The sequence below is a fragment of the Neopelma chrysocephalum genome, unplaced genomic scaffold, assembly GCF_003984885.1.
Source record: "Neopelma chrysocephalum unplaced genomic scaffold, ASM398488v2 Primary Assembly neopelma1_84, whole genome shotgun sequence".
Lineage (NCBI taxonomy): Eukaryota > Metazoa > Chordata > Aves > Passeriformes > Pipridae > Neopelma > Neopelma chrysocephalum.
Window position 1 is genome coordinate 5,156,639 of NW_020897746.1, and position 26,293 is coordinate 5,182,931.

The 26,293-nt window shown below is 49.6% G+C and overlaps 2 protein-coding genes across 4 annotated transcripts in view; one reads left to right on the forward strand and one right to left on the reverse strand.

The window, feature by feature from the left end:
* The window catches only part of RECQL5 (RecQ like helicase 5), a 37,234-nt gene extending 30,658 nt beyond the window's left edge, over positions 1-6,576 (forward strand). For 2 of the 3 annotated variants that reach the window (XM_027691949.1, XM_027691950.1), the window contains exons 12-20: positions 739-797; positions 913-989; positions 1,463-1,556; positions 2,016-2,156; positions 2,582-3,249; positions 3,466-3,544; positions 4,463-4,714; positions 5,209-5,281; positions 5,391-6,576. In XM_027691949.1, coding sequence (XP_027547750.1) covers positions 739-797; positions 913-989; positions 1,463-1,556; positions 2,016-2,156; positions 2,582-3,249; positions 3,466-3,544; positions 4,463-4,714; positions 5,209-5,281; positions 5,391-5,491 — 1,544 coding nt within the window. In that variant the 3' untranslated portion in view covers positions 5,492-6,576. Of the gene's footprint in view, positions 1-738; positions 798-912; positions 990-1,462; positions 1,557-2,015; positions 2,157-2,581; positions 3,250-3,465; positions 3,545-4,462; positions 4,715-5,208; positions 5,282-5,367 lie in introns of all 3 variants that reach the window. The other variant, XM_027691951.1, reaches the window with a different exon arrangement.
* A 296-nt stretch (positions 6,577-6,872) lies between these two features.
* The window catches only part of MYO15B (myosin XVB), a 40,903-nt gene continuing 21,482 nt past the window's right edge, over positions 6,873-26,293 (reverse strand). Inside the window, exons 30-65 of the mRNA XM_027691828.1 lie at positions 25,832-25,904; positions 25,197-25,403; positions 25,025-25,104; positions 24,720-24,817; positions 24,467-24,554; positions 23,006-23,116; positions 22,737-22,831; positions 21,969-22,166; positions 21,378-21,474; positions 20,902-21,045; positions 20,423-20,612; positions 20,206-20,293; positions 19,430-19,652; positions 17,849-17,964; positions 17,258-17,317; positions 16,933-17,008; positions 16,298-16,416; positions 15,938-16,056; positions 15,352-15,493; positions 15,111-15,222; positions 14,677-14,837; positions 14,321-14,433; positions 14,141-14,204; positions 13,823-13,895; positions 13,389-13,465; positions 12,923-12,999; positions 12,241-12,371; positions 11,871-11,965; positions 11,500-11,577; positions 11,238-11,346; positions 10,747-10,895; positions 10,220-10,347; positions 9,207-9,340; positions 8,592-8,725; positions 8,040-8,180; positions 6,873-7,767 (exon numbers count right to left, since the gene is read on the reverse strand). Coding sequence (XP_027547629.1) covers positions 7,708-7,767; positions 8,040-8,180; positions 8,592-8,725; positions 9,207-9,340; positions 10,220-10,347; positions 10,747-10,895; positions 11,238-11,346; positions 11,500-11,577; positions 11,871-11,965; positions 12,241-12,371; positions 12,923-12,999; positions 13,389-13,465; positions 13,823-13,895; positions 14,141-14,204; positions 14,321-14,433; positions 14,677-14,837; positions 15,111-15,222; positions 15,352-15,493; positions 15,938-16,056; positions 16,298-16,416; positions 16,933-17,008; positions 17,258-17,317; positions 17,849-17,964; positions 19,430-19,652; positions 20,206-20,293; positions 20,423-20,612; positions 20,902-21,045; positions 21,378-21,474; positions 21,969-22,166; positions 22,737-22,831; positions 23,006-23,116; positions 24,467-24,554; positions 24,720-24,817; positions 25,025-25,104; positions 25,197-25,403; positions 25,832-25,904 — 4,160 coding nt within the window. The 3' untranslated portion in view covers positions 6,873-7,707. The remainder of the gene's footprint in view (positions 7,768-8,039; positions 8,181-8,591; positions 8,726-9,206; positions 9,341-10,219; positions 10,348-10,746; positions 10,896-11,237; positions 11,347-11,499; positions 11,578-11,870; positions 11,966-12,240; positions 12,372-12,922; positions 13,000-13,388; positions 13,466-13,822; positions 13,896-14,140; positions 14,205-14,320; positions 14,434-14,676; positions 14,838-15,110; positions 15,223-15,351; positions 15,494-15,937; positions 16,057-16,297; positions 16,417-16,932; positions 17,009-17,257; positions 17,318-17,848; positions 17,965-19,429; positions 19,653-20,205; positions 20,294-20,422; positions 20,613-20,901; positions 21,046-21,377; positions 21,475-21,968; positions 22,167-22,736; positions 22,832-23,005; positions 23,117-24,466; positions 24,555-24,719; positions 24,818-25,024; positions 25,105-25,196; positions 25,404-25,831; positions 25,905-26,293) is intronic.

Below are 26,293 nucleotides of genomic sequence, written 5' to 3' on the forward strand. Positions count from 1 at the left end.
TATATGGCATCACCACTGGAGGTATCAGTCCCCAGGCACAGAGGTTAAGCTTTTGGCTGTGAAAGCTTGGCTGGAGGAGATGGATCACAGCTTAGCTTTGGTTGGGGTGAAGATATGGAATGCATCTTTCTGAACAACTTGTTCAAATAAGCAAGAGAGAAGAAAAACTGTCTAACCTGACTTTGTAGGCTGTTTCTGCAGTAGTTATGCAGCAGTAATAATAATAATAATAATAATAATAATAATAATAAGTGGGCTATAGGGAAACTGCTAAAAAACTTTGCTATTTGTAGTTGTGCTGCATGGGGCCCTGTCTAGCAGTGTAGTTCTTACACTATGGCAAAAGAATACCTGGTAGGTCAGGTTACTCTGTTCAGCCTTTTTGGGAATTTTTGGGGTTGGTATTGTGGGGAGCAGGATAGATTAGGGTTTCCTAAGAGCTGCAATTCCTTGAAAAAGGGTTTCCTAAGATTGGAAAATTTTGGAAAGCTGTTAGTCATAAACTCCAAAGTAGATATTCTCAGTCAGAGAGAACAATCTTACTTTGGCTTCTGCCTCCTCTTTTGGAGTGTGTAGCTTTTCCAGGTAAAAAGGGTGACTGTCATGACCCTTGGGGTGACAGTGCAGGAAGGAGAATGCCGGGAAGTACTGGACTGGCACCTCTCTATGACAGCTGAGATGTTCTCATCAGCCACAGCCCAGCTGTAACTCCTTTTCCAAATGCCTCTCCCGTGGCAGGTGCAGACTGTCCCCTCAAGGATGCTGGCAGCAGGAGGATCCCAAAGCTCACAGTGAAGGTAAATCATGGCTGACCAGCAAAGAGCAACAAAGATTCCACCTCCCCTGTTCTTACTCCTTCAGGGATGGAAGTCCAAGGGGCACTGTGACTTCTGAGTATCCCATGTTTCCTAGGGACGGGAACACTGCTTGAAGATGCTGGAAGAAGCTTTGAGCAACAACCAGAAGAATCCAGCAGCAGGAGGAAAAGGGTATGAGATGAAGAAAAGGGGTACATACTGAGTCTCTTAACACAGGGCCTACTCTCCCTGAGCAGAATTAACATTCTCAAAGAATACTTTTTTAAGATTTTTTTGTCCAAGGATGTAGTTTCACTTAACAGCATCTTTCTGTTAGTGATATTCAGGATCGGATATGAGGATTCCTGTGGCCGATTGCTAAATCAGCTTGATTCCAGGAGCCGCAATTCTTCCCTGTCCCACAAGGTGGGGATAGTGTATTTTGCCTCTGGGCAAAAGGACTTCGATTGAAAAGTGTTTTCATCACCCTTTCCATTCTCCAGCAATTCACCACTGTATCCCTGAGGGTTTAACTGGAAACTATCACTTATTCTTGCACCGGAGGGAGTGAATTTTCTACTTTCTGGGAGATACTTAAGCCTTAGTGCACCCTTTGCAGATATAGAGGTGTGTCTTGCCAGAAATCACCCCAGCCTGTGTTACAGGTCAGCCCCTCATGCCTGTGCAGTGGAAATGGAGTATGAAGCTTTCCGGACCAGCAAAATGGCAAATTCATACAAGGCAACTGTGCTAAAGAAGGTAGGGACATACACCTGCTGTATGAACGTGGTGTGGCCTCAGCTCAAGGGGAAATAGGGCAGAGTTTGTGTGGGAAAGACAGAGGAGAAGCTCTGCTTTGCCTTGGGCGTCTTCCAAATCTTTCTTCTTGACTTTGTTTCCAAGGGGGCCCAGAATCACCTGGGTTTCACATCTTTGTTGGCTTTACAGGCTCTGGAAACCTACATACCAGTGCAAGCTTATCTAGATTTGTTCTAGCAGTAAAGGGAATGAAGAGTTCCCCAGGCTGCTGCTGACACTAGAGAAGCCTTGGTTTAGGTTACCTGGTTGCCATCAATCTCTCTGAAGATATTTCTGTTCTTGAGGCAGGTGCCTCTCTAGGGGAGATGTTTGTTTTGCCACTGTGGCTCTTAGTATGTAAAAAGGCAGGAATGCATAAAGATTTCTGGCCATTGGAGGATATTTCCATTCTCTTTTCAGGTAGCAGAAATCAACAAAGCCTCCAAACAAGGAGAGTTGTTCTCGGTTTTTGGGTCTGGAACTGGTGGCAACAGCAGTTTGGAAACAAAATCTGAGTCTCCAACAGAACAGGACTTCCTCCCTGCATCCCAGGTTTACTCAGTGAGTACTGATGGGATAGACAGGAGGGAATGGTGTGTTTTGTCTTTCTGCTTTTTTATCAATTTATCTTGCATCCTTTCTGTGGCCATAGCTGTATATTTCTGTTGTAATTGCTTTTCCCTGTCTATCTGTCATAGTGGTTGCTATTAGTGAACATAATCTATGTGCAGGCCATAGATTAAAAAAGTTCTTTCTCATCTTGCTCTAGCCAAGGATGGCTGTTTCCTTACTACCACCCTGGGAATTTAACCTAATGCATTTCCCTCATGTCTCAGTTGATGGGTGTGATGATAAGTCAGATTTAGAGCCTCCCTCACCTTACATCTGTCCACACTGGTGTATTGTGTGCAGAAACCTATCTCCTTTCAGAGTTCTGCACATAGGGATATCGCATCCAAACTTTCTTCTTCCTCCTTTCTCCCTAGTTCAAACCCAAGCGCGTGGGAGCAGGATTTCCAAAGAAATCCAACTTGTTCCAGACTGCCTCAGAACTGCTGAAGATCCAGGAGGAGAGTGATGCAAAGCCTGTCAAAAAAGAAGTAGATTGTCCAAATGGGCAAGACAACAGCAGCTGCAGTCTGGAACTGGACACCAGAAACACTGTTGTCCAGAGGGAAGAAACAGCAACCCAAGCAATGTGTGAGAGTGCTGGGGTAGAAATACACCCTGAAAAGAAGGGACAGCAACCCAGTCCAGACACAAAGGCTGCCCTTTGGGAGAGCCCTTCTAAGAAGACCAAACGTAGCAAGAAGCAGCAAATGCTCGCAGAAGCAGCTAAAAAAGAATCACAGGATATTTCCAAATTCTTCTCCCTCTCCAAGGGCAGCTCTAAAGCCAAAAGTTGCAGCTCAGCAAAGGAAGAGGGCTGTTCTGCAAGCACACTACCTCAGGTTTCTTCTCAAAGCACGTGTCAAGAGCAACCAACACCTCAGGAAGGCAGAGATATCTCTGGAGATCTGACTGGACAGTCCCAGGCAGAGAATAAAGAACTGAGAGAAACAAAAGTAACACAGACTGAGAGGGGGGAGGATTTTAAGACCCAGCAGGCTGCTGAATCTGAACTCCTTCAGGAAGAAATTGATGTAAAGTCCAGGTAAAATCCCTATCTCTCTGCTCCCTTTATTGCCCTGTAAAGCTGCAGAGTCCCACCAGCGTTGTCCTGGAAACTGGGAATCTGTATGAGATCTCTGGGTGGGTGAGGGAGACTCTTGCTTTACCATGGAGGGTCTCATAGCCACTAACAGTGAATGCAGGGATATTTTCTCTGTGGAATAATTACAGTTGGCCTTCTCTCCACTCTTCCCACTAGTGTTGCTGAAAATGTCTCAGAAACTGAGCTACCTGTTGTTGGGGAAGGTGAGAGTGGGAAGCGAGCAGGATCAGTTGAGGTAAGGCTTCAATGAATGCTAATTTCCTCTATTTCTTCTGCTCATCTCGTGCCAAATTTCTCTCTGAAAGTGATGCTCCTTCTCTGAACCTCACCTGAGAGTGTTATTTATCTGGGAAGGGCCCAGCTGCAGTTGCACCAGAGAGGAGAACCCCAGTTGTGTTGCATTCCTGGTGTTTCCCTGCTGCCCACTGGGCCATGCCAGCACCATTCCTGGTGTTTCCCTGCTGCCCACTGGGCCATGCCAGTGGAGCTTCCCCTCCACTGCGTTGTTTCCTCCTGTGTGCAACACATGTGACTGTGCCCTTGCTGGTGACTTGCCTGGAATGAGTCTCTTGACCTCCTCTAGATCTGTAATGAACTATAATTAGCAGCTGCTTTCTCAAGTCCAGGGAACAACCACAGGCCAATGACACACGGGACCATTTGGAAGCGACCTGTACTCACAGCCTGCCTTGCCATTCAGTCTCTGCTTCTGCATTTGGCATCTGAGACTGCCTGGCAGCTGTCTCTGCAACAGTGCAGTCTTCTTTTCTTTCAAACTGAACAGGCATGTGGCACTCCTGACATGGCTGGTTCTTCCTGAGGGGTGTATTCTCAGCAGAGATCCTGAAAAATCATTTCCAGTCAGTTTTTCCTGTATATGACAGGGTCTAGCAATTAGCTGCCCTAATAAGAGCACGGAGTAATTGTACATGTAGTGTTCTTAAAGGGCTTTTCTCAAAGTCCCTTTGTGTGACAAATAGTGTATTATGTCTGCACAGCAAAATGGGTTACTGAGATTCCTGCATGGTATTCACTGTAGGGAGAGTCTGCAGGATGCTGCAAAGATTTGTTGTCCTGGAAGGTAGTGGGTGCTTGGAAGTGGAATGCTGCTCCAGGAAGTGGTGGGTTTGATTCTTTTCTGCCTCCTCTCCAGGATATGGAAAGTCCTGCAACAAAGCGGCTGCGGACAGCGGCAAAACCTTCTATTCTGTCCCAGCCAGATTGCAAAAGTGCTGGTCCAACAAAGAAGAAGGTGACTTTTGATACAAACTTAGAACAGTGTGATAAAGAAGGAACCAGCAAGACTGTACAGCCAGTGACCAAAGGCGTGTCCCTCAAAGACACTGCAGACATCGTTGTCAAATATTTGACCCCGTTCTACAAGGGTGGCAAATTTGCTTCCAAGGTAGGGAACAGCTCACGACCCTCTTTAGCAGAAGGAGACTGCAGTTCATGGTGAATCTGGGGCTCTAAGAATGGGGGAGATGATCTGGATACCACATTTCATTTCCAAGTTGCATCTTGGTATGTGCTGTTTCAGTGACTCCAGGTGCAGGAACTCACCTCTCCCACAAAAAGCTTTGTGTGTGTTTGGAGTGGTATCATGTTAGTTCCATATTTATTTATGGTTGTTCATGTTTTCACATTAAGCTCTCGCACACTTTTAACTCCCACCTGTGGAGCTGCAACAGCTCAGGTTCAATTCTGGTGTAGTTTCCTTGATGTGTCCTGCAAGGCAGGTTGTGTGTGCCAACACTGCAGGGTCGGGTGTGTTTGCAGGTGTGCAACAATCTAGGAATAGTGTGTGCTGCAGCCAGCCTATGCTGAGGGCAAGACAAACATGGAACAGTCTGGTAACTGATGTCTGCTTTCTGCTCTTTGTCTTCCCTGATTCTGCAGGAGCTGTTTAAGGGCTTTGCCCGGCACCTCTCTCACTTACTGACCCAGGAGCAGAACCCTGCCCGCAAGACAGGTGAGAGCACTGAGAGCCTGGGGTTCTTCCAGTGCCAAATGGATGGATGTCTTTAGGGGTGGCATATGTCTTAAATTTTGACTCAGAGGTGGTGTTTCCTCTCTTGCAGTGAAGGAGGAAGCACAGAGACTCATCAAGGAGTTTTTCAAAACAAGGGTCAGGTGTGAGAGTGAGGCAGACTGGCAGGAGCTGCAGAGCTGGGAGAGCTGATCTGTGTATCCTGTTGGTTGTCTTCCTTCCTCCAGCAGCATGACCAGGGGATCTTGAAGAACTCTGCCATGGAGGGTTTCGTGAGACTGCAGAAGTGAGATTTTTTTTTTTTATCTCCCACTGCATTTTTGCTCACTTCTGTCCTTAGTGACAAACAGTTCCAGGAAACCAGTTTCAGTGAACTTACAGAGAGTTTCTCCAATAACTGGGGTGCTGAAGCCCTCAAGGACCAAGGGGTGTGAAGTTGCATCTGCTGTGTTTGTTAGGGGCTGCTGCCTGAGATGTTCTGCACTGTCTCCAACCTCTACTCCCTGCAGCAGTCTGGGAAGGGCTCAGACTTTCCAACTGGGACTCTGCTTTGGGATGGCATCTTGTTCCTAGATGGTTCCTCCCCTCACTCCCTGTCTCTTAGTTCTTAATTCAGTGTTACCACTAGAAGCCTTATGCTACATGTTCTTATGCTTTGCTCAGGGCTGCCAATGACAAACTCCATGGTTGAGTTCCTGGATGGAATGTTTTCCTTTGAAGGGCAGGAGGGAAGTGTTTTGTTCTTACCATGCAGGCAATGCCTACTTTCTGAAGGTGGAGAAACTGGAATTCTTTTTCTTTTAATGTGAACTTTTTTTAAACTTTGTCTAGTTTTGTCTGCCCTTTAACTTAAGTGGTGATGCTCTTTCAGTGTTAACCTCAACAGCACTTTCCAGCATTTTCTTATAACCCCTAAAGCCATATTTGCCCCCTGTGCCTCACCAAAAGTCTGCAATACAGAGGGCAATGCTGCTGTTAGAACTGGTTCAGGTACTGCTGTGGCCCTCAAATTGACACTGTGGTGTCTCTGCTGCTATGTTTATATGGGACCTAACCTGATTCCCTGGCACAAGTCCTTCCTGTTGGATTTTTATTGGGTTCTGCCTTTGTTCCATGCCCACAGAGGCTGGTGGCCTCAGGCACTACTGCTGCTGAGGGATCTGCAGCTGAGAGGCCATCGGTCATCAGGCTTTTGGAGCACTGTACTCCACAGATGTATTTTTTTAGATGTACTGAAGTATATGCAGAACTGACAATAAAATAATGTTATAGCTGCTGTGGAGTGTTCCTGGAAGCTTTTTCTTACCACTCACTCATACAGACTGGTGTAAGATACATTAAGCAGCACTTGAAGGGAAGTACCTGACAGGGAAGATGCTGCAGTTCCTGCTGGAATCACCTCACCAGCAAGAATCCAGCTGTGCCTCATGGCTTGCACTGAGCACCCTCAGATCTATCCCTTCCCTGCCAACAGTGACAGCCTTTTTCCCCTCAAGGTTTGCCTGTTACCTGCAGGTCAGTTTTCCCGGGTTAAGATGCAAGATCTGTCACACCACACCTTCAAAACATATCTATGATTACTTTATTGCAATTTCCTAAAGGGCAATAAAAATAAATTAGGCATTTTTGTACAACCCAAAACACTCTACTATAATATAAGTGCTGTTTGAATGTGCTTCCTCTGTGGGCATGGAGCCACCATTGAAGCCTGACAGCTGCATGGACATGACTGACTTCTTTATAGCAGAGGGAAGCAGATGCATATAATTATGTCAGTGAGAAATTAATTAACAATAAACTTTGGTACCGTTGCAGCTCAATCTGTGCCCCAGCATATGCACTAATTGTATTATTAACACTGATCTGCTTTTCAATGAAGGTGCTTTCTGTAAACTCCTGCTTCACCAATCCTGTTCCAGGGCCTTGTGCATATCAATGCAGAGACAAAACTGGCCTCTGGAAAACACCAGCAGCCAGTGCAGGCATTGCATAGCCTCAGCTGGGCATTGGGACACACAAATCTCTAGCAAGCACCAGGCTTTGCTAATGTTAATTAATTCAAGAAAGAAAAGAGGACTTCCACACTGCATTGCTTGAAGGCAAGTGCTTGCATTGGTTCAGCTGCTCTTTGTTGGAACTGTGGTGTGGAGAGGGCCTTGTGGTTTGTTTATCCACAGCATGGATTGCTTCAAGGAAGTACTTGAGGACTGAATGGCAGGTCACCAGGGGTGACATTGTGGTCCAGTCCGTCAACAAACACTGTGGTGGCAGCCCTAGAAAGCAGCTGTCTCAGGTCATGGCTGTCTTTTGGAAATGTTCTTTCTAGAAAGCAGGTCAGGGAGCACTGATCAAGTACAAAGGAAGAGAGACACAGCTGTTTTCCTTGGTCATTCTCCTCCTTTCGGGCTCTAGGAGTGGAGCTCTGTTTTGTCCAGGATGACAACAAGTGTGTGGTACAGTTCTTTAGCCTGTCAAAACACAAATCAGCATCAGTCATTCTTTGCCCCAGAAACAGCTGCTGCTTATAATTAAATATTCCCATAAACCACTTTCTATAATTAAATATCAGGTATGTGTTGGAACAAAGCTGCACTTTGGAGCCTGGGAAATGCAATGATCCCTTTCCTCCTTCTGTGGAGCAGGAGAGAGCAGGAGCACTGTCTCAACAGAGGCTCAGCTCGGCAGTGGAGGGCAATTCCTGAGTTGCCAACAGGAAGCTGCAGGCCCAGGCTGATCTCACCTGTTTCAGTTCAATCCACATGGTCTTGGGGGTGGCAGGTGATCCGTAGTTCAGCTCCAAGCCAGGAAGTCCATCTTTGAACATGGGCTTCAGGGTGCGCATCTTCTGCACCTCCTTCAGGGGAATGACCCGGGACACGGCCTGGGGAGGAGAAAAGCCACAGACCACTCTCTGGTGCAGTCCTTAAACCATCGCATTCCCCACGAGAAGGAGTCACCTCAAGAGCCCAGTGAAAGCTGAGCGAGGTCTGGGGCACAGGGTGGTGTGTGCAGAACACAGGGCAGGTTCCTGCTGACAGCACAGCCCTGGAACTGCCACGGCACTGGGACAAACAGGAATGTGACACACAGGTTTACTGTAGGCTGTGCTTGTTAGCATGAATACTGGACTTGCAAAAGAGCACATGGCACTAATGACTGTTCTACCACTCTTGTCTCTTACTTTCTTGTTAGAGTGGCTGCGATACAGAGAAGTACAGCCTCTTCCTGCACAGGTTCTTCTAAAAGGCAAAGTTAATATCTGACAGACACTGGGGGGAATTGTCTGGCATACCTTGGTGATGCCATTCACCACAATGATCTCCTCTTTATTCACACCAAAGAAACAGGGCGCAGGGATCGTCTCATCACTGACTCTCTCCACGATGAACATGGTGTAGCCAAAGAAAGGCAATTTCATCACATGTTCTGTAAGAAAGCAAAAGGTGGCCTGAAGGGAGCAGCTTCCAGCCAGCAATCTACTACACCAGCCTAAGGTGGTCAAAACTGCCAGTGTTCCCAAACTTTTCTACATTAAAAAGTTAGACTGACAACTACTCACTCCCCACCAGGCTGCTGATACCCAATTCTCAGCAGCCTGAAGGGATGTGCCATTCTTTTCTGATCAGAAAACAGATGTGCAGCCAGAGTGCCAGTTAAAACACAACTTATGGAGAGCTTTGAAAATCTGCTGCCAAATTCTACAGCAGGTGGAACTTCTACCCTGATCACTGTGCTTGGGAACAAGTTCCAATCCACAGTGAGAGGCTGTCAGGGAATTCTATTGCCATGGCCCATTCCAGGCTCCAAGAATCCTCAACAACCTCATGAACTGTCCCAAAAGTGGGTTCAGAGCAGCTTCCATCATGCTCAGGATGGACAATTGAAGCAGATCTGGTTGTCTTCTCACCTATGAACTGGATTTTTGCATCCAGTGGCTGGAGGGGCTGCCTTGTCCTCAGCAATGTGGTGACCTGGTTCTCCAGAGCCATGGAACTGATAGAGTGCTGCAGGGTCTTTGGTGTGTATTTCTTCAGCTCCTCCCTGTGCCAACAAGAAGATTCTAATTCACCCCCTGCCCAGCTAAAATCAAACATCAGCTGGGGGATTAAGGGAACAAAGGGGATGAGGCAGCAATTTTCAAATTTGTGTCTGAGGGGAAGGGTGAAGGGGGAGAGGAAAAGCACAGCAGGTTGTATCTGCACTGGATCAGGTGGAAGGAAACACCAGAGACAGTGAGACCACCCTTTTCCATAGAGAAATCAGCTGTGCATCACTGAGCAGTGCACAGAGAGAAATCCTTCCTTTCTGGAGACAGCAGGAGCTCTTCAATGCCCAGCAGGGTTATGCCATTTCCCCTGCTGCTGGTGCTTTAAGGGGATCTGATGGAGACATTAACCTCAACTCTGAGACAAAGTGCAAAGGATACAGGAAGCAAAGAGTGTGAATATACACCTTGGAACTGCAATACAGAAGCTTTCCAGTATCCAGGGACAATTTCATTCCCATTTCATTCCAATGAGGCATCTCATTAGAGGTTTCAGGTGCCCAGGGTTGAAACCTCTGGCACTTGTGAGAAAGAACAAAGGAGCAGTCACCCAAACTATAAGCTCATGCACTTCTTTCTTGGTATTACAAATCCATGGCAGTCAAATGAAATGCCCATGGCACCCTCATGACCCTCAGCTCAGGAGGAGTTACAAAAGGAAATGTGGAGCAGAGATTGGCAGCATTAAGGGTGTGAATAGGGGGTAAATTTCTTGATTGGGGACAGGAGTCAGTTGCTACATGACATTAATTAATAGCTTATGTTCTACAGAACTGTCCATTCCTTAATTATCCAGAAGTACTTCCAGGCACCTGCTCCTAACCCCTGTGGTGCCAACATTAGAGAAGCAGAGACCCACCCTGACCCCGACATACCCGGAGGGAGCAGAGTTCTGCTGCTCTGGTTTGGCCCAGTGCTGGAGCATTGCCAAAAGGCCCACCTGCATCTCCATTTCTTTACTATGGGTCAGCAGCATCCTCCCATTCAGGTAATCCCACAGCACCTGAGAGACAGCACAGCAAAGAGGCCTTTGTTAAACCTGCCAGAAGGTACAGGCAGTTCTGGGCAGTGCCAGGCTGCAGAGACCCACATCCTGCCTTCCTGATGATAACACATCCCACTCAGGCTGATAATGCAAAAGCAAAGGCAGGCTGGGCTCAGGAAGAGCCTGTGGAGCTGCACAAGCCACGTGTGGAACAGCCCAGCTCCCAGGCTAGGCCCACAGGCACACTGCCTTCCGTGCATCCATAGCTTCAGTGTTCAGTCATTCCCAGAAACAGCACACAAAGCTGATCAGCCAAAGACCTCCTGCTTTTCCAGCCCCCATTGAGACATTCCCACTGGCCTGAACACAACCTCTGCCCCTGTCAGGGAGCCCTGGGGAGGGCCCTGCTGTTCTTACCTGTCCATAGTGCACGTCTGTATAGATTTGGTTCTCGAAGTGCAGAGGTGTCCTCCAGGTGAGCCTGCGCAAAGTCACGGTGACCATCTTGTCCTCCAGCAGGTAATCGTGGAGATACTCCTCTGGTTTTATTGGCTTCACTGTTTTACCTACATGTTACACAGAGAGAGAGTCATCCATCCCTCTTGGTGCTGAGGCAGTGGGCTGAGCACCACAGCCTGGGACAGTTCCTGCACACCTCTGTTCCACCCTGCCCTTACAGCTCCAAGCATCAGCCATTCCAAAGGGACACAGACCCACACACCTCTTTCAGGAACAAGCAACACAGACCCTGAGAAGGATCAATCCTTAACCCTAATACAGAGGGAAGCTGCTTAAGAGGAACCTCCTGTGAGCCAGGAAGGGTGGGGAAACTATTCAAAGCCAGAGCCATGGTGCTCCCTGTTGCAGGGACTGCTTTAGGAAGAAACTCGATGCTGGTCTCTACTTGCCAAGATTTTTGTTGTCAGTCCTGATAGCAAAAAGAAAAAAGTCCTGTATCTCTTCCTGTTCACCTACTCCCATCTGCTCACAGATCTCCTGCAAGAGCTCCTTGGCCACCTGAAGCAAGGAAAGAAGAAAATGAATACCATGACCAGGCAAGCCCAAAGCAGTCCCAGATCAGGTAGACATATTACCCCTTGGCAGATAAGGGATTTCCCTGGTGTGGCTCAGAGTCCAGACCAAAGAAGAAAGTCACAGCTGAAAACTCACCGTGAATGTCCTGATCCTGGTGAGGTAGTCCATGCCTCCAGGCATCAGTATCACCAGCCGGCGGGCACCGTGCCCCTTCTGCAAGGGACAGTCTTTAGGCAGCAAGACGTGCAGGATCCCACCAGCCCCACAATTGTTTCTCCCTCTTCTTCCTCATCTGTGCCTTCCACTGCTTCTCCATAGTACCTGCCCCTTCCCTGCCCATATTCCTGCTCGCTCCATGGCATTGCACTTCCCAAACCCCTTACATCCACATGATTCATTTCCTCTCATGGAGCACTAACTGCCCCTGTCACACTCACATGGCACCTCCTGGCAACCCTCTGCCCTCCCCCTGTTCCCAGCATCCCCCCTTCCCTGCCCCTCAGTACCAGCAGTGCCTCCATCTCCACAGGGAAAGGAAGGTTTCGGCGGCCCCCGTACATGAAGTTCTTCCGCAGGTTGCTCTGACAGATCTTGGCTATATCTGCAGGAAGAGGGAAAAGCTCCATGTGCTGAGCCAAACAGAGAACTAAACATTGTGTCCTGTGGTGTTGGCTCATCCTGGCTGTGTTAAATTTAACCCTTGGTCACTGCTAGGAAAGCAAAGAGACTTGACCTCAACTCCCACTCTGCCAGGACACATCCAAATCATGAGGAGCCGAGCACGGACAGCATCCAGAACAGCAGGAGAACAGAGGGGTGACAGGATGGGAAGATTAGAACTAGAATGTTTGTTTTATAGGACACAGACAGTCATACCATGGTGGGTGCTGGATGGATCACTGCTGGCTAGCTGCAGGAACTTGGTGGCATAGGGCATCAGGGTTTTAGTAGGAAGGAAGTATCCAGTTAGCAGATTCAGGACCAACCAGCCACGCAGCACGCTCTCCCTGAGGAACAGAAAGGACTGTGGGCACCTTGGGATAAGACATTTCCTGCTCCTAGCAGCTCAAAACTGAGCCTCTGCCCTTCTGAACACCTATGGCAGGCAGCAGAAAATGGGGTGGCAGCCCTTGGTCAGAGGTTTCTTATGCTGAGTAAGGGATTGATTCAGTCGTTCTAACAGCAAACAAAGGGAACAGTCAAGGCCACTCTGATGCCACTGCTGCCATTTCAAGCCCTGACTGTTGTATCAATTCCCCAGGGCTGTGAGGAGGAAATCAGGGCTCTGAGCAGCACCACTACCAGGAGCTACCAGGGATGTTTACCGGGGCCCAGATATATCAGCAGCCAGAAAAACAAGGACAAACATCCACTGAAATGAAAATGTCAGACCCAGTGACTGGCTAAATTTCCTGAGTGCTCAGCAAAAGCCCCAGCATTGGAGCACTGGGGACAGCACAGCATCAGGGAACACCCTCTCCCCTGGCCCTGGTGTCCCTGAAGCAGATGGTTCCTCTCCAGCTGTGCATGCAGAGGAGCTGCCAGTTCTGGTACTCACTGGTTGGGGTTGTGGGTGACCTGTTTGATGACCTGGCAGTAGACCTCATCATGCAAATGTTCCTTCTCCTTGCATAGCTGCATTCAGAGAGGAGAAAACAGCATCAGAGAGCGGATGAGAGCATCAGAGAGGCCCCCAGGTCACCTCTGTGCCCTTCCTCTTCCAGCACTGGAGCTCTGCCCATTTGGCTTAAAGCTTGGGCTTTCCAGCCTCTGGTCCCCAATGCTATCTAGGCCCAAAGAAGGAGAGAGGAAAGGGAGGTTGTGCTCTCATCCAGACAGTGATATCCAGGGAAACCATTTACACGGAGCCCCTCCCCTCCATGTGTTTTAGTTAGTCTGTTTCAGCTCCCTTTCTCATGCAGGAGTTGCATTATGGCTCTCCCTGCTCTCTCCCTTCCCAGCAAGGCCTTGGCCCTCTGTTCCTGTTGGTGCTTCAGCACTTTGCCCGAGGGAAGGTCACAAACCTTAAGGATTTCATAGATGCATTCAACCTCAGTCTGGTCCTTGTGCTTGGGCTGATCTCCCATGAACCGCATCAGCGCTGCAAGGCAAAGGCTGACATTTAGGTCTAAGCAGGGGTGGTCCTGCCATGGGGCTGGCAGAGGGCTAAAAACTGTCCTGAAAACTTTCCTGCTCCAAGGTTTGCATTGGACAGGTGTGGTCTGTCCACAGCCCAGGCAAGGTGTGTTCTTGGACACTTTGCACTCCAAGCAAAGTACATTTTGCTGGATGCTTTCAATAAGGACACAGGTGGTTATTAACTGCAGAAGTGCCTTAGGAGGGGTCCTCCTGACACAGGTTTCATTCCCTACTCAGCCCCACAATGCCTGTGTGTGCCCACAGCATCCCACTTGCCCCCCCCAGCCTCTGCAGTGTTGTGTCCTAGGGAGGTACTTACTCTGGAAGTTCTTTGTAGCCAGCTCATTCAGCTCAGTGTCAGAGTACCAGAGCAAAGACATCTGGATTGGGACCTACGGGGCCAGAGTACAAGGATAAAGTGGGGAGGTGGATCTCACAGAGCTGTGCTGCAGGTTTCACCAAAGACTCAAGCTCCCAGAATCTTGCAGGCAGCACTGAAAAGTAGGGGACATCTACACTTCTCCAGAGACTGCAAGCCAAGGATCTGTCCTCTGTGCTTTTGCCATGTGGGGACAAAGCTAGAGGCAATGCTGGAGCTGAGATTCTGGCTGTATCCACGGGGAGAGACTGGGCTCACCTTGGTGTGCCGGACCAGGCCAGCTATACTCTTCTTTTCAGCAGACGTCCCCTGCAGTCCCTGCCTAGACAGAGGAGAGGAAACATGCAGTCCAAGAAATATGCCCTGAAATAGCCTGGTGTGGGTCAGGCTATGCAGGTCCTGTGTGTGCCTGTTTGGGAAGGACCACAGCCTACTCACATGGACTGAGCCTCCCGGAAATAGGCTGTGGCGAAGTCAATCATGGTATAACGATCACCAGCAGGGACTAACATGGTGCTGTCGGGTTCTGATGTCAGGCTGGGAACAGAACTCTGCAGGGACACCACCAAAAAAGTCAGCTGAGGAATTGCAGTTGTGTTCTCACCTGCCAGACTCAGCATCTATGTGTGGTGCCTCCCCTCCCACTATGATAGTATTTGAGTGTCTCTGTCTCCAAGGATTAAACAATCATCATCTTCCCTCTGGCCTTGGAGGTCAGACCAGGGATATGGACCCACCCTGGTAGCTCTCAGAACCCAGGCATAACCCCTAGATGTTCCCCAAGGACAGCTCACCTCCCTGCTGGTGTTTCTGCTCTCTGGGGAAGATTTCCTTCTCTTCCATAGCTCTGCACGTCTGTCCATGTTGGTGCTGAGGTAATCAGGGGCTGCAGCCAACTGCACCAGGTCGGTGGGGAAGAGACCACAGCGGCCACCAGTGCAGCCAAACTGCCAGCCTGCAGAAACAGGGGCCAAAGAGTCAGGAACCATGGCAGCTGCCAAGAGGAATGGGCACTGAAGCTTTCTACTGGCAAAGGAGATCATCAGACTCGCCAGGGTTTCCTGCATCCTCAGGTAACACATATACCCCTATAGCTAAGGCAGCTGGAACAAGCTGGGTTGCAGGCAGAGGCTCATTATGCCAGCCTGCCCTTAAGAGTTTATACTCTCTGGTTCTGGGCACTAGGGATCCAGCAGGCCCTTGATCCTGCCAATCTCAGCCCCCTCACCTGGCTCCACGTCTTGCATGGGCAGCAGCTCAATGAGGTCGCCCTTCCTGAAGCTGAGGAGGCTCTTGTCATCCACAACGTAGCTGCGCAGAGCAACAACGTAGTTGGTGTCCTGGGGAAAACGATGGGGAGGTCAGGTCTTGTCCCAAGGATGGGAAGGACTCATGTCATCCCTTGGATGCCCTCAGGTCCATGTGGGAAACCGCCTTCCTTCCCTACTGCACTACAGCTGCTCCCTCACCTGCCTCAGCTCCTGCATGAAGAGTTCCACCATGGCCTTGATGCACGGAGCCTTCAGAGAGTGCAGGAGGAGCTGCTCTGTCTTCAGAGAGAACTCCAGGGCACTGCTGCCCTTCAGCTCCACTGACAGCACATCTGCAAAGCTGAGAACACAAATCAGTGTGCTCAAGCTCCTTCTGCCAGGGCCAGGGATGCAGAACATAGGGATGGGAGCTCATTCCAGGGACTGAGAATGGAGACATGCCTCAACATGCCCCAATGGTGGCCTTTCACCAGCACTGTGTTCCAACATCAATAGCACCACAGGCTGCTCATGGCTTTCACCATAGCACCCTGAGGAGCTCCCTGTGATGACACACATGGAGCTGACTCACCCCCAGCACTCACTTGTAAGCAAAGCACAAAGTAGGAAGGAAAAGGAAAAGCCAAACTCATTAGAAGGAGGGTCAATGAGTCACAGCTGGCCTAGGACAGTCCTAGAGAGCACAGCACAACTTGGAATTTTCAGCTCAGCCATTCAATTGGCCTCCCAACACCCTGCAAGTGCCAAACTATCACCCTGCAGCAACCAGTGCCCTCCTGCTCACCAGTAGCTGCGAAGAATCTTGAGGTGCTCAGGATTATATGCAGCTGCTTTCTCCACCTTCAGCAGCCGAATGCCCCGGTGAGAAACACCCAGGACCTGCACATCACTTCCCTCTTCACCCTGTAAGGGAGGTGCAGCAGAGAGAATCAAAGGCTGTGTCCCACCTGGACAGGTGGCAGCAGGGGAAGGAGGTGCCACACAAGGAGGCCCTGGGCTGAGAGAGGTGTCAAACCCTGCAAGGTGTGGAAGGTGCAGAAGGAGGAGTGATGGGTGGCCAGGCAGAGAGACAGAAAGAGATCCCAGGTGAACTGGAGCCACAGCTAAAGCAAGCTCAGGGTCTGGTGAGAAAATGAAGACTCACATGAACTGGGAAGAGGCGGGAGAAATAGTTGGCCCAGTTATCCCGAGCAGCCAGTACAATCCTCTTCTTTATTCCATCCTCCTTGATGGACTGGACATCGTTGCCAACCTGGAACTCCGCTAGCAGGGTTACAAAGCAGATATTTGATCAGCATGGCAAAGATGGCTGAGACTCCCTCTGCCCAGGGACTCATTCCCACCAGCCCCCCTCAGTGTTCACAGTACAAAAAATGACATTCAGAGGTGTAAGGACACCACATTACTTGCACACACCAGTCTACCACTGGTTTCCCTCCCCTTCTTCATGAAGCTGCAGTCAAAGACGACAGTTGGATTTTGAGACAACTCAAAATCCCATCCTTGGATTTCAGTTTCCTGTCCCCACAAAAAACCACTTCAGAACTAAGTTTTTCTGGCTCACAGAAATGTCAGGGCCATTTTCTGGCCATTTGGAATAAACAAACATTCCTACACTTCACTCCACAGCACACAAAAATGTGCTTTCCTGCTGCAGTGACAAATATTACTCCTCTGTCTGAGGACTCCTGTCTGAAAGGGCTTGGAGGCCAGTTTCTCATTTCAAACCAAAGGCTGGGATGGGCACAGGGAGGAAGGGATGATGGGCCTGTTAATTACTCAGCAGGTCTTTCATCTTGCGCTTCTCCTCCTTGGAGATCCGAAAGCAGGAGTTGGAGAAAGTGTCACGGATGATCTGCAGAGGAAGGGAACAGAGAGACTTCCATTGCAAAGGCCACATCTGACTGTGTTGGAGCATCTGAGGCTGTTAAACAGACTGAGACTCGGAGAGGAGTGAACAGGGGCTTGACTGGATGGACCTGGAGAAGAGCTAACGCTGCTTGGGATGGAGAAGTGAAGGCAACTTATGCAACATAATTAAGGAATGTTTTGTTCCCAGAGAGACAACAGGCCTTGAGCCAAACCTGTTCACACAGGTGCATACCTGTTCACACAGCAAGTTCAGGCAATAAGGGTGGCTGAAATTTTCTTTGGGGTAAAACACCTGCAAGAGGAGGATAAAAACAACAGTGGTGTTACAGATGCTGCAGAAGTAGCTCCCCGGGGATGTTTTGCAATCCATATGCCCTGCTGCCAGAGAGAGGTGAGGACAGGGAAGAGACACCATGAATGTGAAAAGAAGGACCAGGAGCAGAGAACCAAAACCTGAGTGGGGAGACCAAGGTATGAACCCTGGTCAGTTCAGTGCATTCTTCAATACTTGATTTTAAACACATTTTTACTATTTTAACAGGAAAACACCAGGTAACAACAATGTTTAGTTTTGGATTTCTCAGTGCTTTAGAAAGGAGGAAAGGACAGGTAGGGAAACTGAGACACAAGGGTCAGTAAGGCAGGGCAGGACCCAGATCCCCCATGACATGATCCCCTGCCCCCATCTCCTGTGTCTGTGACCTGCTCACAGAACTATCTTTGTGCTCTTATCTTACATTGGGTGCCTACAAAAAACATATTCTAACCAAAGGTGTGACAAGCTCCCTCTCCCCACAGCCAGCCCTCGGCTGTTGAACTGCACCTCTTTGCGCAGGAAGATTTTCCAGGCAGGGTCCACGTAGGAGAAGCTGACACTGGTGGTGAGCTTGTACAGCTGGGTCTTGATGCCATCATCATCTGCTACTGTCACAGCAGAGTCTGTGTGAGGAGAAAGAGCAGTGAAAATGGGCCTTGAGGGCTGCAGGGTAACCTTCCCACCTGCCAAAGAGCTGCCAGGAGAAAGGGGACAGTGCCTGGTGCCTGACTGAATATTACTGTCAGGGACCCTCCTGAAGGTCAGTGACCAGCTGGTGTGAGCACAAACCAGTCATTTTCAGCATTTCTGATAACATTTACACTTCCTGTGTTAGCCACAAAGTTCAGTGTTCATAACATAGACACTCCAGGGATAGGGAGCACTCAGATTCCCAGGAAAAACGGTACCCCTGTGCTTGAGGTTGAAGGCACAGGTTTCACCCTATGTTACTATAGAAAAGCTGCTAAAGGTTTCAAAGGGACATAAAAGTTCTGCCCTGAGCTTGCAGGCTGCAAGGTTCTGGTACAAGGCACCTGGTACTAGCACTGGGTTGTCTCTCTGCAGATCTGTCAAAGACAGGCTCAGTCTGAAGGCAACAGTTCAAAGTTGTTGCTTTATGAGGTAGGAATGTCTTCATTTAAGCACTTCAAACTTTCAAAACTTCAGAGCTCTTAGACAAGAAATGTAGTAAATCCCATAGTTCAGCTGTTTCTATGTCCCTATGCAAAAGCACGTAGGGATTTTTCAGGCTAATCCAGTTACTTCAATTTACTTTCACAGGACTTGCTGAAGAAACATTCTTTTAAAGAGAGGGGGAGCAAAAAGGGAAATTCTTTAATACCAGAGAAGCTGCTGCAGGATGGAGTACTTCAGTAATGTGTTTGGCTGAATGTTCCTTGCATGTTATAAAAAGGAATGTTGATGAGAGTTTTAAACAGCTTGAAATACATTGGTACAGGTATCCAAAGTATAAAATGAATTGTGGCTCCAGGCTCCCACTGAAATTCAGAGGCAAAACTAAGACTGAATAACACTTCAAAACTCCTGCTGGGAAGCATCAGCTGTGCTTCTTTTAAGAGGGCAACATCCAAATACTCTTCATGTGGCCAAGTCCAAGGTCTCTCAGGCTCATTCTCCCTCTGAGAAACATTCCTCACTCCTCAGCCTCTCTAAGGTCCCTCCAGAGGCTTTGTCAGATGAAAGACCTGGCTTCCCATTCCTCCCTGGTCTGAAGTCCAACTGTCAATTGCTACTTTGATAAAGTAGTTATGCTTCAGGTAGGCAATAAAAAGTATTGTGGACTGGACCGTGATAATGCCCAAAGGATCTTTCTATTTTTAGCTGTGTTTTTCAGAAGGGAAGAGTTAGAGCAGGGAAGTGCCAAGCTGATTCCTGGGCCAGACTGGAACTGTGACATCTCTCTGATTCCACACAGATCTGATTGCACAATCCCCCTGGATTCACACAGGGGGACAGATTCTGATGACAGAACATGTGCCAAGACTCTCCAGGGCCACTGGGCTGATTCCAACCCCATCCCCTCTCTGCCCCACTGCCCAATCCCTCATGGGTGAAGTCAATACTCACCCCTCCCTGTGGATTCCTGCCTTTCTTGGTCCTCAGGCTTTAGAGGTGAAGGCAGTGGTGGAGGAAGAGGGGGAGCACGAGGGCTCTCAGGTGCTGGTGGGGTACCATCTGGCTTGAAGATGGACAGGAGAGGCAACTGCTTCTCCTTGATAGATCTGGAAGCTGAGCCTGGCTTGGGCTTGATAGGTGGAGGTACTTTCTTCTCTTGTGGCACAGGAGATGGCTGCAAGACAGCAAAACCATTTGACCCAGTCTGCCTCTGCATTCCTCTGCTCTGTCCTGACACTGCTGTTATAAATCATCCCTAGGGCAGCACACCATCCCTGGAAGCAAGATCTATGTGAACAGGGACATCAGGACCTTTAAATCAACACACAGTCTACAAAGAGATGAAGACCAGCCAAACCCAGAGAACCAAGTATTTGAGATTGAAGTCTCCAGTTCCCTTCCCCAGGAAGGGGAAAAAGGACGTCAACGGGCCAAGGCCTTGGTGTCAAATGTGGAGAACATGAATTGCTTGCTTCCAGATCAGCCTTAAACATAGTCCACAATAGGATTTGCTGCTCCTGAGCCTTTTCTTCAGGATCTCAGATGGTTCTTCAGGAACCCAGTGTAGGATAGGCAGCACCATGGTATGAGCTCCCAGCTATCTGTTAACCCAGCAAGAAATCATCTGGCTGTGACTATGTGACCAGGGAGCTCCCAGCCTGTTGGAGCTTGGATACAGAGGCTCTCTCTGCTGAGCTCTTAAGGTGACCAGAAAGCAAAGAACTCACTGATGGATGAGATGAGGTATTCATCATTCCCAGCTTGGCCAGAGCCTCGTTTTTGGGGTCATTCCTCTTTATAAACGGCTTGTTTACCCTCCTGCAAGGAAACAGGGAATGGAGTTACAGAGGCTGCAGAGGGGTTGTGGCCACGATGGAGCACATGGCAGTGCTGAGACACAGTCCCACTCATCCCCTCCCAGCCCCTGTGGTGGGTCCCTCTCACCTTACAGGCTCGATGGGCTGGGGCTCAGGGGCTGGTCGGCTCTGGTACATTTTGATGATGTTGCCGATCTCACGGCTCGGTGCAGGACGTGACTCGGGGCCTGAAGGCTTCACTACAGGTGGCTCCTTCTTCACTTTTGGTGTCTGCTTTATTGGCTTTGGCTCAGGAGATGGCACAGGGGAAGCAGGAGCTATTGAGGTGACAGCTTTAACCAACAGACCAGCAAAGGCACAGGAGAAATCCCTTTGTTTCATTTGAAGTTCCCTCTCTTTCACCCCAAGGCTGACTAGCCATGGCCTTCCAATGCCTTGCTTTGGGATCTCACTTCCCAAAGCTCAGGAATTCCTTTCTCTCCTCTCCTGCCAAGATGCAGACTCCCAGAAGAGTCAGATCCTTTCCTCTGCCTATATCCTGACCTGATGTTCCTGGAAAGTTCCTGCTTGTCAGCCTGCCTGAGTCTCCACTGCACAGCATCTTACCTGCCTCTGGTTTGGGGACAGGCTTCACTTCTTTCCTCTGCTGCTCCTGTTTTTTCTCCTCCTTCTGCTCTGGCTGGGGATTTACTGGTGGAGTCCAGATTTTGGTAGGAGGCCTGACTTTCTTCACTCGGATGTGTTGCTCTCCTGCATAGAAAGGGGAACTTGAACTGCTTGATAACACACTCAAAATCTAGCACTGATGGCACAGTTCCCACTCTTGCCTCAGTCAGCACAAACCTATGTTTTCTAGAGGTGAAGGAGAATGTGGCAGTCACAAGCCCAAAGATTTGTCCCCACAACACCTCACAATGTAGCCAGCTGAACAAGCACCCAAAACTCCTGTTAAACACAGTGCCAGCAGCTCCTGCTGGGCATGGCTGGTTCCAGGCAGGGAGCCAAGAGCACCTTGTTATGCCAAGGGGGCTCCAGAGCAAGGTGTTATGATGAGTGAAATTCCCAAAGTGGTAGATGCTCACCCATCCTCTGAAAATATTGTCTCTTCTGCTGGAAGGTTTCCCGAGGAGAGTCATCATCTCCACTGCTGGAGAACTCATCTCCTGTGTAGTCATAACCCTGCAGGCAGTGCACAACATGGTTAGTTGGCACTAACCAGCAGGAGGGAACCTCCACAGTGCCCTTCAGTTCAGAGGTGATCCTCTCTCCAAATTCTGACCTAGAACTCCCCATCTGGGAGTGTCCCAAGAAATTAGTTTTTTACACAAGCAATCATCAACCAAACCCAGAGAAGAGGGATTATGTTAGAGGACCAAAGCAGCTTGTTGGAAGATAAAGATCTCAGAGTAATTAATTTTCCCATGGAAAAACTCTGCCCAGCTGGAAATTAATTGTATAACACTGCAGCCCAACCTCCACAGAGCAAATGCCACCAAGGTTTGACCTCATGCCTAAAGACTCATCAGGCAGAGTTTGAAAGGCCTCAGAATCATTGTTAAGCACAGCTCTCTGCTCTCCTCTCTGCCAAACCACGGCCACGGTGGGAGGGAAGCAGAGCAAACACCAAACAAGAAATTCAAACCAAATTCACCACCACTGTTTGTTTCTCGTGCCTTAGCTGGTGGTTCTGAAGACTCTGGTGGTGTTGCAGCGTCCTGGCTTGTGGGAGGCTTCTTGGGTTTTGGGGCAGTGGCTGGAGGTTGGACTTGTGGTGGACTTGAGACTCTTGGCCTTGACTTCTCAAGAGACTTTTGCAGCTGCTGCTGCTGTTGCTGGGAAATGCTCATGGCCTGAAGGGTCATCTGCTGGGCCTGGAGGAAGGAATTGCAATGTCCATGAGCTCCAGGCTGCACAAAACCACCAGCCATCAGTCAGACTGTCCCATTCTTTCACTTGGTAATCACAGAACATCTACACAGTCCACTGCAAATTTCCCATGTAATGGACAGGGAGTCTGCTCCCACCTAGCCAGGGATGCACAGCTCCTGACACCACCCCAAGATTCAGCAACCAGATGACCTGGGACCACCATGCACTTACAGAGCTTTGTACAGAAAGCAGAACGCTGCAGATCTGCATCTGTAGTAAATCCCATGGGAATCACCGCTGAATCTTCTCAGGGCCTGACCTTGTCCCTGTTACTCACTCACTGATGGTGCCTCAGTGGCCCCATGTAAACAAAGGGGCAAAAAGGGAGTTCCCAGTTTTGCAGCCTTAGGTAATCCCAGCTCTACAGAGCTCACCCCCAGCACACAGGCACAGAGTGTCACAGGGCAGGCCTAAGGCAGGAGGGGAGCAGGGCTCCCCCTCCATGGCACATACACCAGTGTGTTGTTCTCCCCCAGTTCCTGGGCCCCTCCCAGCCATTCCCTCCCACTCACCATGAGCATGGCTTGCTGGTTGATAAAGGCTTGCTGCTGTGCTGCCAACTGGTTGGGATCCACAGCTGGAACCAGGGGCTGGGGCATAACCATGGCTGTGGAAGACACACACACACATCTGCAAGAGCCCACAGGGGATTGTTCCCCACAGTGTTTGAGCATCAGCCAGGAGGAGAGTGTTCACTGAGCCTCCCACCTGACACTGAAATGCACAGGTCCCACTGACACCCCCTTTCCATCCCTTCCCTCTGTAGCTACACTGCTATTACCTGGCATAGGTGTGATCCCACCAGCCCCTGGCATCATGGGCATGGCTGCTGGCACCCCCATCATGGAAGGCATGGGCTGGTAAACTGGTGCTTGAGCCATTCCAGGGAAGCCTGGAGACAAAAGATCATGTGCACAGAGCTTTTGGGGAATCAGGCCCTGAGCAATCCCACAGAACACAGTCGCCTCTGGGGCTCTCCACATGCACCAACCACAGCAGGACACACCAAAACTTAGGTGGGGAAAGAAAACCTAAGAACGATGTGTGGCCTGACAGACTTTAAACAGCAGTATCCAGATCCTGCTTCTGCAGTTTAGGACACCACCATCCTTCCTGATGAAACGTATGAATAACTCCTGCCTGTGTACAATCACAGAGGAGGGTTTTTCTTGAGGGATGAGCAAAGATCTCTGGGACTGGGACTGTCACATCCATATTGGTCTCTTTGCAGCAGGTAGCAAGGGTGGGTGAACAACAAGCCCTGGCCTGGATGACTTTGTGTGAAGGAGCTGTGGGCAGAAAGGAATTCCTCTTCTCTCAGCAGGCAAGTCCCATATGGGGCCACAAAACAAATCCCACTGAGGGAAAAGGCAGCAGAGCAAGGGGCAGCCAGGAGGGAGTCAGCACACAGCACAGGTCTGCTGAATCATATCCTCACCAGTGAGAATGGCCCTGGGATGCCATGGGAAGATCATCACATCCCTCACCCATCTAAGTAGCCACACAAACGGCAAACTGACTCAGGCCAGTGATCTGTAATAGTCCTTGTCATGCCCCAGAGCCTCTTCAATAGCCAAAACCAGTCCCAGTTTCAGTAATGACTGAACTGGATGTTCCCCACTTGTCTGAAACTGCTGGGTGTGTTCCTACCCATGCAGATTTCTCAGTGCCATTAATATACTGGTGTTTGACTCCACCCTGCTGAAAATGCCTGAGTCTTAGCTCCACAGAAATGAGGAAAGGTAAAGAAACCAAACACACAAATCAGAACCTCTGCAGGGTTCAGACTTACTAACCCAAGGAATAGCTACAGACGATGGGAAATTCTGTAAGGAAGCAATAAGAAAGATTAAAACCCTCCCCTGATAAAGGCACCAACTATTTTGTGAAAGCACAAGGTGAATAGAAGGTGAACCCATGACTCACAAGCATTTGCCTGGGGAAGAGGTGGCCTGGGTCAGAAACAACCTACCTGCTGCCTTGACCCTCAGACCAACTCATGAGAGAAATTAAAAGCAGAACAAAGGTGGTTCCCTTGCCTAACACCTTCCCCAAAGCATCTGGCTCCCAGCACCTGCAAGTGAGGAGTACAACTTCTGATGACCTGTACCACAGACCAGTGCTCTTCATGAACCAGCTGGGTCCATGCAATAATTAGCATTTAAGGGGCTCCCTGACTTGTCCTCACTGAAGCTTCTGTAGCCCCACAGGTGTTTCCAGCGGTCCCCATCCCCTTACAGACCTGTAGAAGGAAGGATTCCTCTCCCTGTGGGTCCAATCTTCCCACCTCCTTTCATGCGTCCAGTGAGACTGTCCCTGTTCTCCAAATCCTGCATCAAAAAAAACCCAGAGTTACCTGAGCTCAGAGAGGGAGAGACATCCAGAGGCAAGTCTGAGCTGAGCAGAGGCAGTGAATAGGCAGAGAAATGCTTGAGGGAGTCACAGGTACAGGAGAGCTGCAGAGGGAAAGTAGGAATGGACATCAGGGGACTTACTGATAGTCTGGAGCCCTGATGCAGCACAGGGCTGAAGAGATCATCCACATAGTGGTCCAGGCCTACGGGGGTCCTCAGGTCATCCCTAATCCTTGCATCTAGGAGCAGAGAGAAGTCTGGTGAACAAGGCAGGTAAAGGAACATTCCCCTGCCTCCAGTCCCTGTTAGACAGTCACGTTTTGGAGGGTGGCCCTTCCCTGCTCTACATCAACAAGAATCATCTGACTCCCCCTCTGCTTTGATGCCCTTGCTGGGGCCCATCTGGCCCTTCCCAGAGTCATCCACAGTCCTGGGCTGAAGGTTACCTGGATGGAGATCCATGAATTCTGGAGGCAGGCTAGGGGGTGGGAAGGAAGGGGCCTGAATGCCTGGAGCAGGAGGGATCCTGTTGAAGAGGAAAATGACATGGGGACCAGAAAGATGAACCACTGGGTGACAGGGCCACAAGTGGTGGGGCAGGAGGAAGAGGTGACTTACGAATCCAGGTCAGAGAACTGGTAGGTGCTCCTGTCCCTTTCTGGAGCGATGGGGAACTCAGCTGGGGACTGGGAAGCGCTGCTGAAGTTGCTGGTCTCCTCCATCTCTCCAATGAGGTCCAGCACAAAGTCACAGCCCAGCAGGTCCTGCCATGTGTTGCCAGTTAACATGGAGACAGACCACCCTCGAGTCTTCTTATCACAGCCCCTGGTAACAGGGAAAGGAAGGAAAGGAAAGATGTCCAGGTAGGCACGGGAAAGGAAGAAGAAGGAAAAGATTGCATTCAGTTTCTTCTTGCTTTGTCTATCCTGCCTTGAGTCCTTTAGATTTACGGTGTGAATCAACTACTAAGTGCTAGAATAATTCAAGATTTGTTCTCTTTTGGTTGGTTGGTTTGGTTTTTTTTATTTTTTAAAGAAGCTGCTCTAAGAGATCACAACAGTGATTCCTCTGTTCCTAAAGAAGCCCACAGTGTATGCACACAGATGGAGGGTGAAGGAGAGAGCACAAGGTGGAGTGGGTAAGGAGTGACTATTCCACATAAATGCCAGCCTGCAGCCCCAACCAGTGTGAACCTTAAAATTGGTGACAGCCTCTTTCACACCCCCAGACCTCCTCCCATCCTCTGGCAGTACCTTGCATTTAGGATCCAGGCTGCAAACTGCTCCCCAGTCATCCAGGACTCCACCTCAGCTGAGAACACCTCCTCTGGCACAGAGAAGAGAGTCAGTCCCCACAGCCTCCCTGACAGGACCCAAAGCAACCCCTGCACTCCACGGGGGCAGAGCCCAGCTGGAAAGCCTCACACACTCCCAAGCAAAGGCTGCATAAGGCAATATTTGAGAAGGGAGAAAGGCAGAAAGTCCCTGCAATAAATTGCTGCTGCTGGGCTGTGCTGTAAGGGGGAACAGGAAAACCAAACCCACAGAGATGCACAACCAGAACAGCCCTCTGTGAGATGGGCCCAAACCCAGGAGAATCTCATCCCTCAGCCTCAGTAGAAGGTCCCAGCAGGCCCAGACTTCACAAGCTTTGGGTCTAGATTCAGATGCTTGTATTCCCCATGGTTGCACCAGCCAGTAGCAATCAGCCTTCTG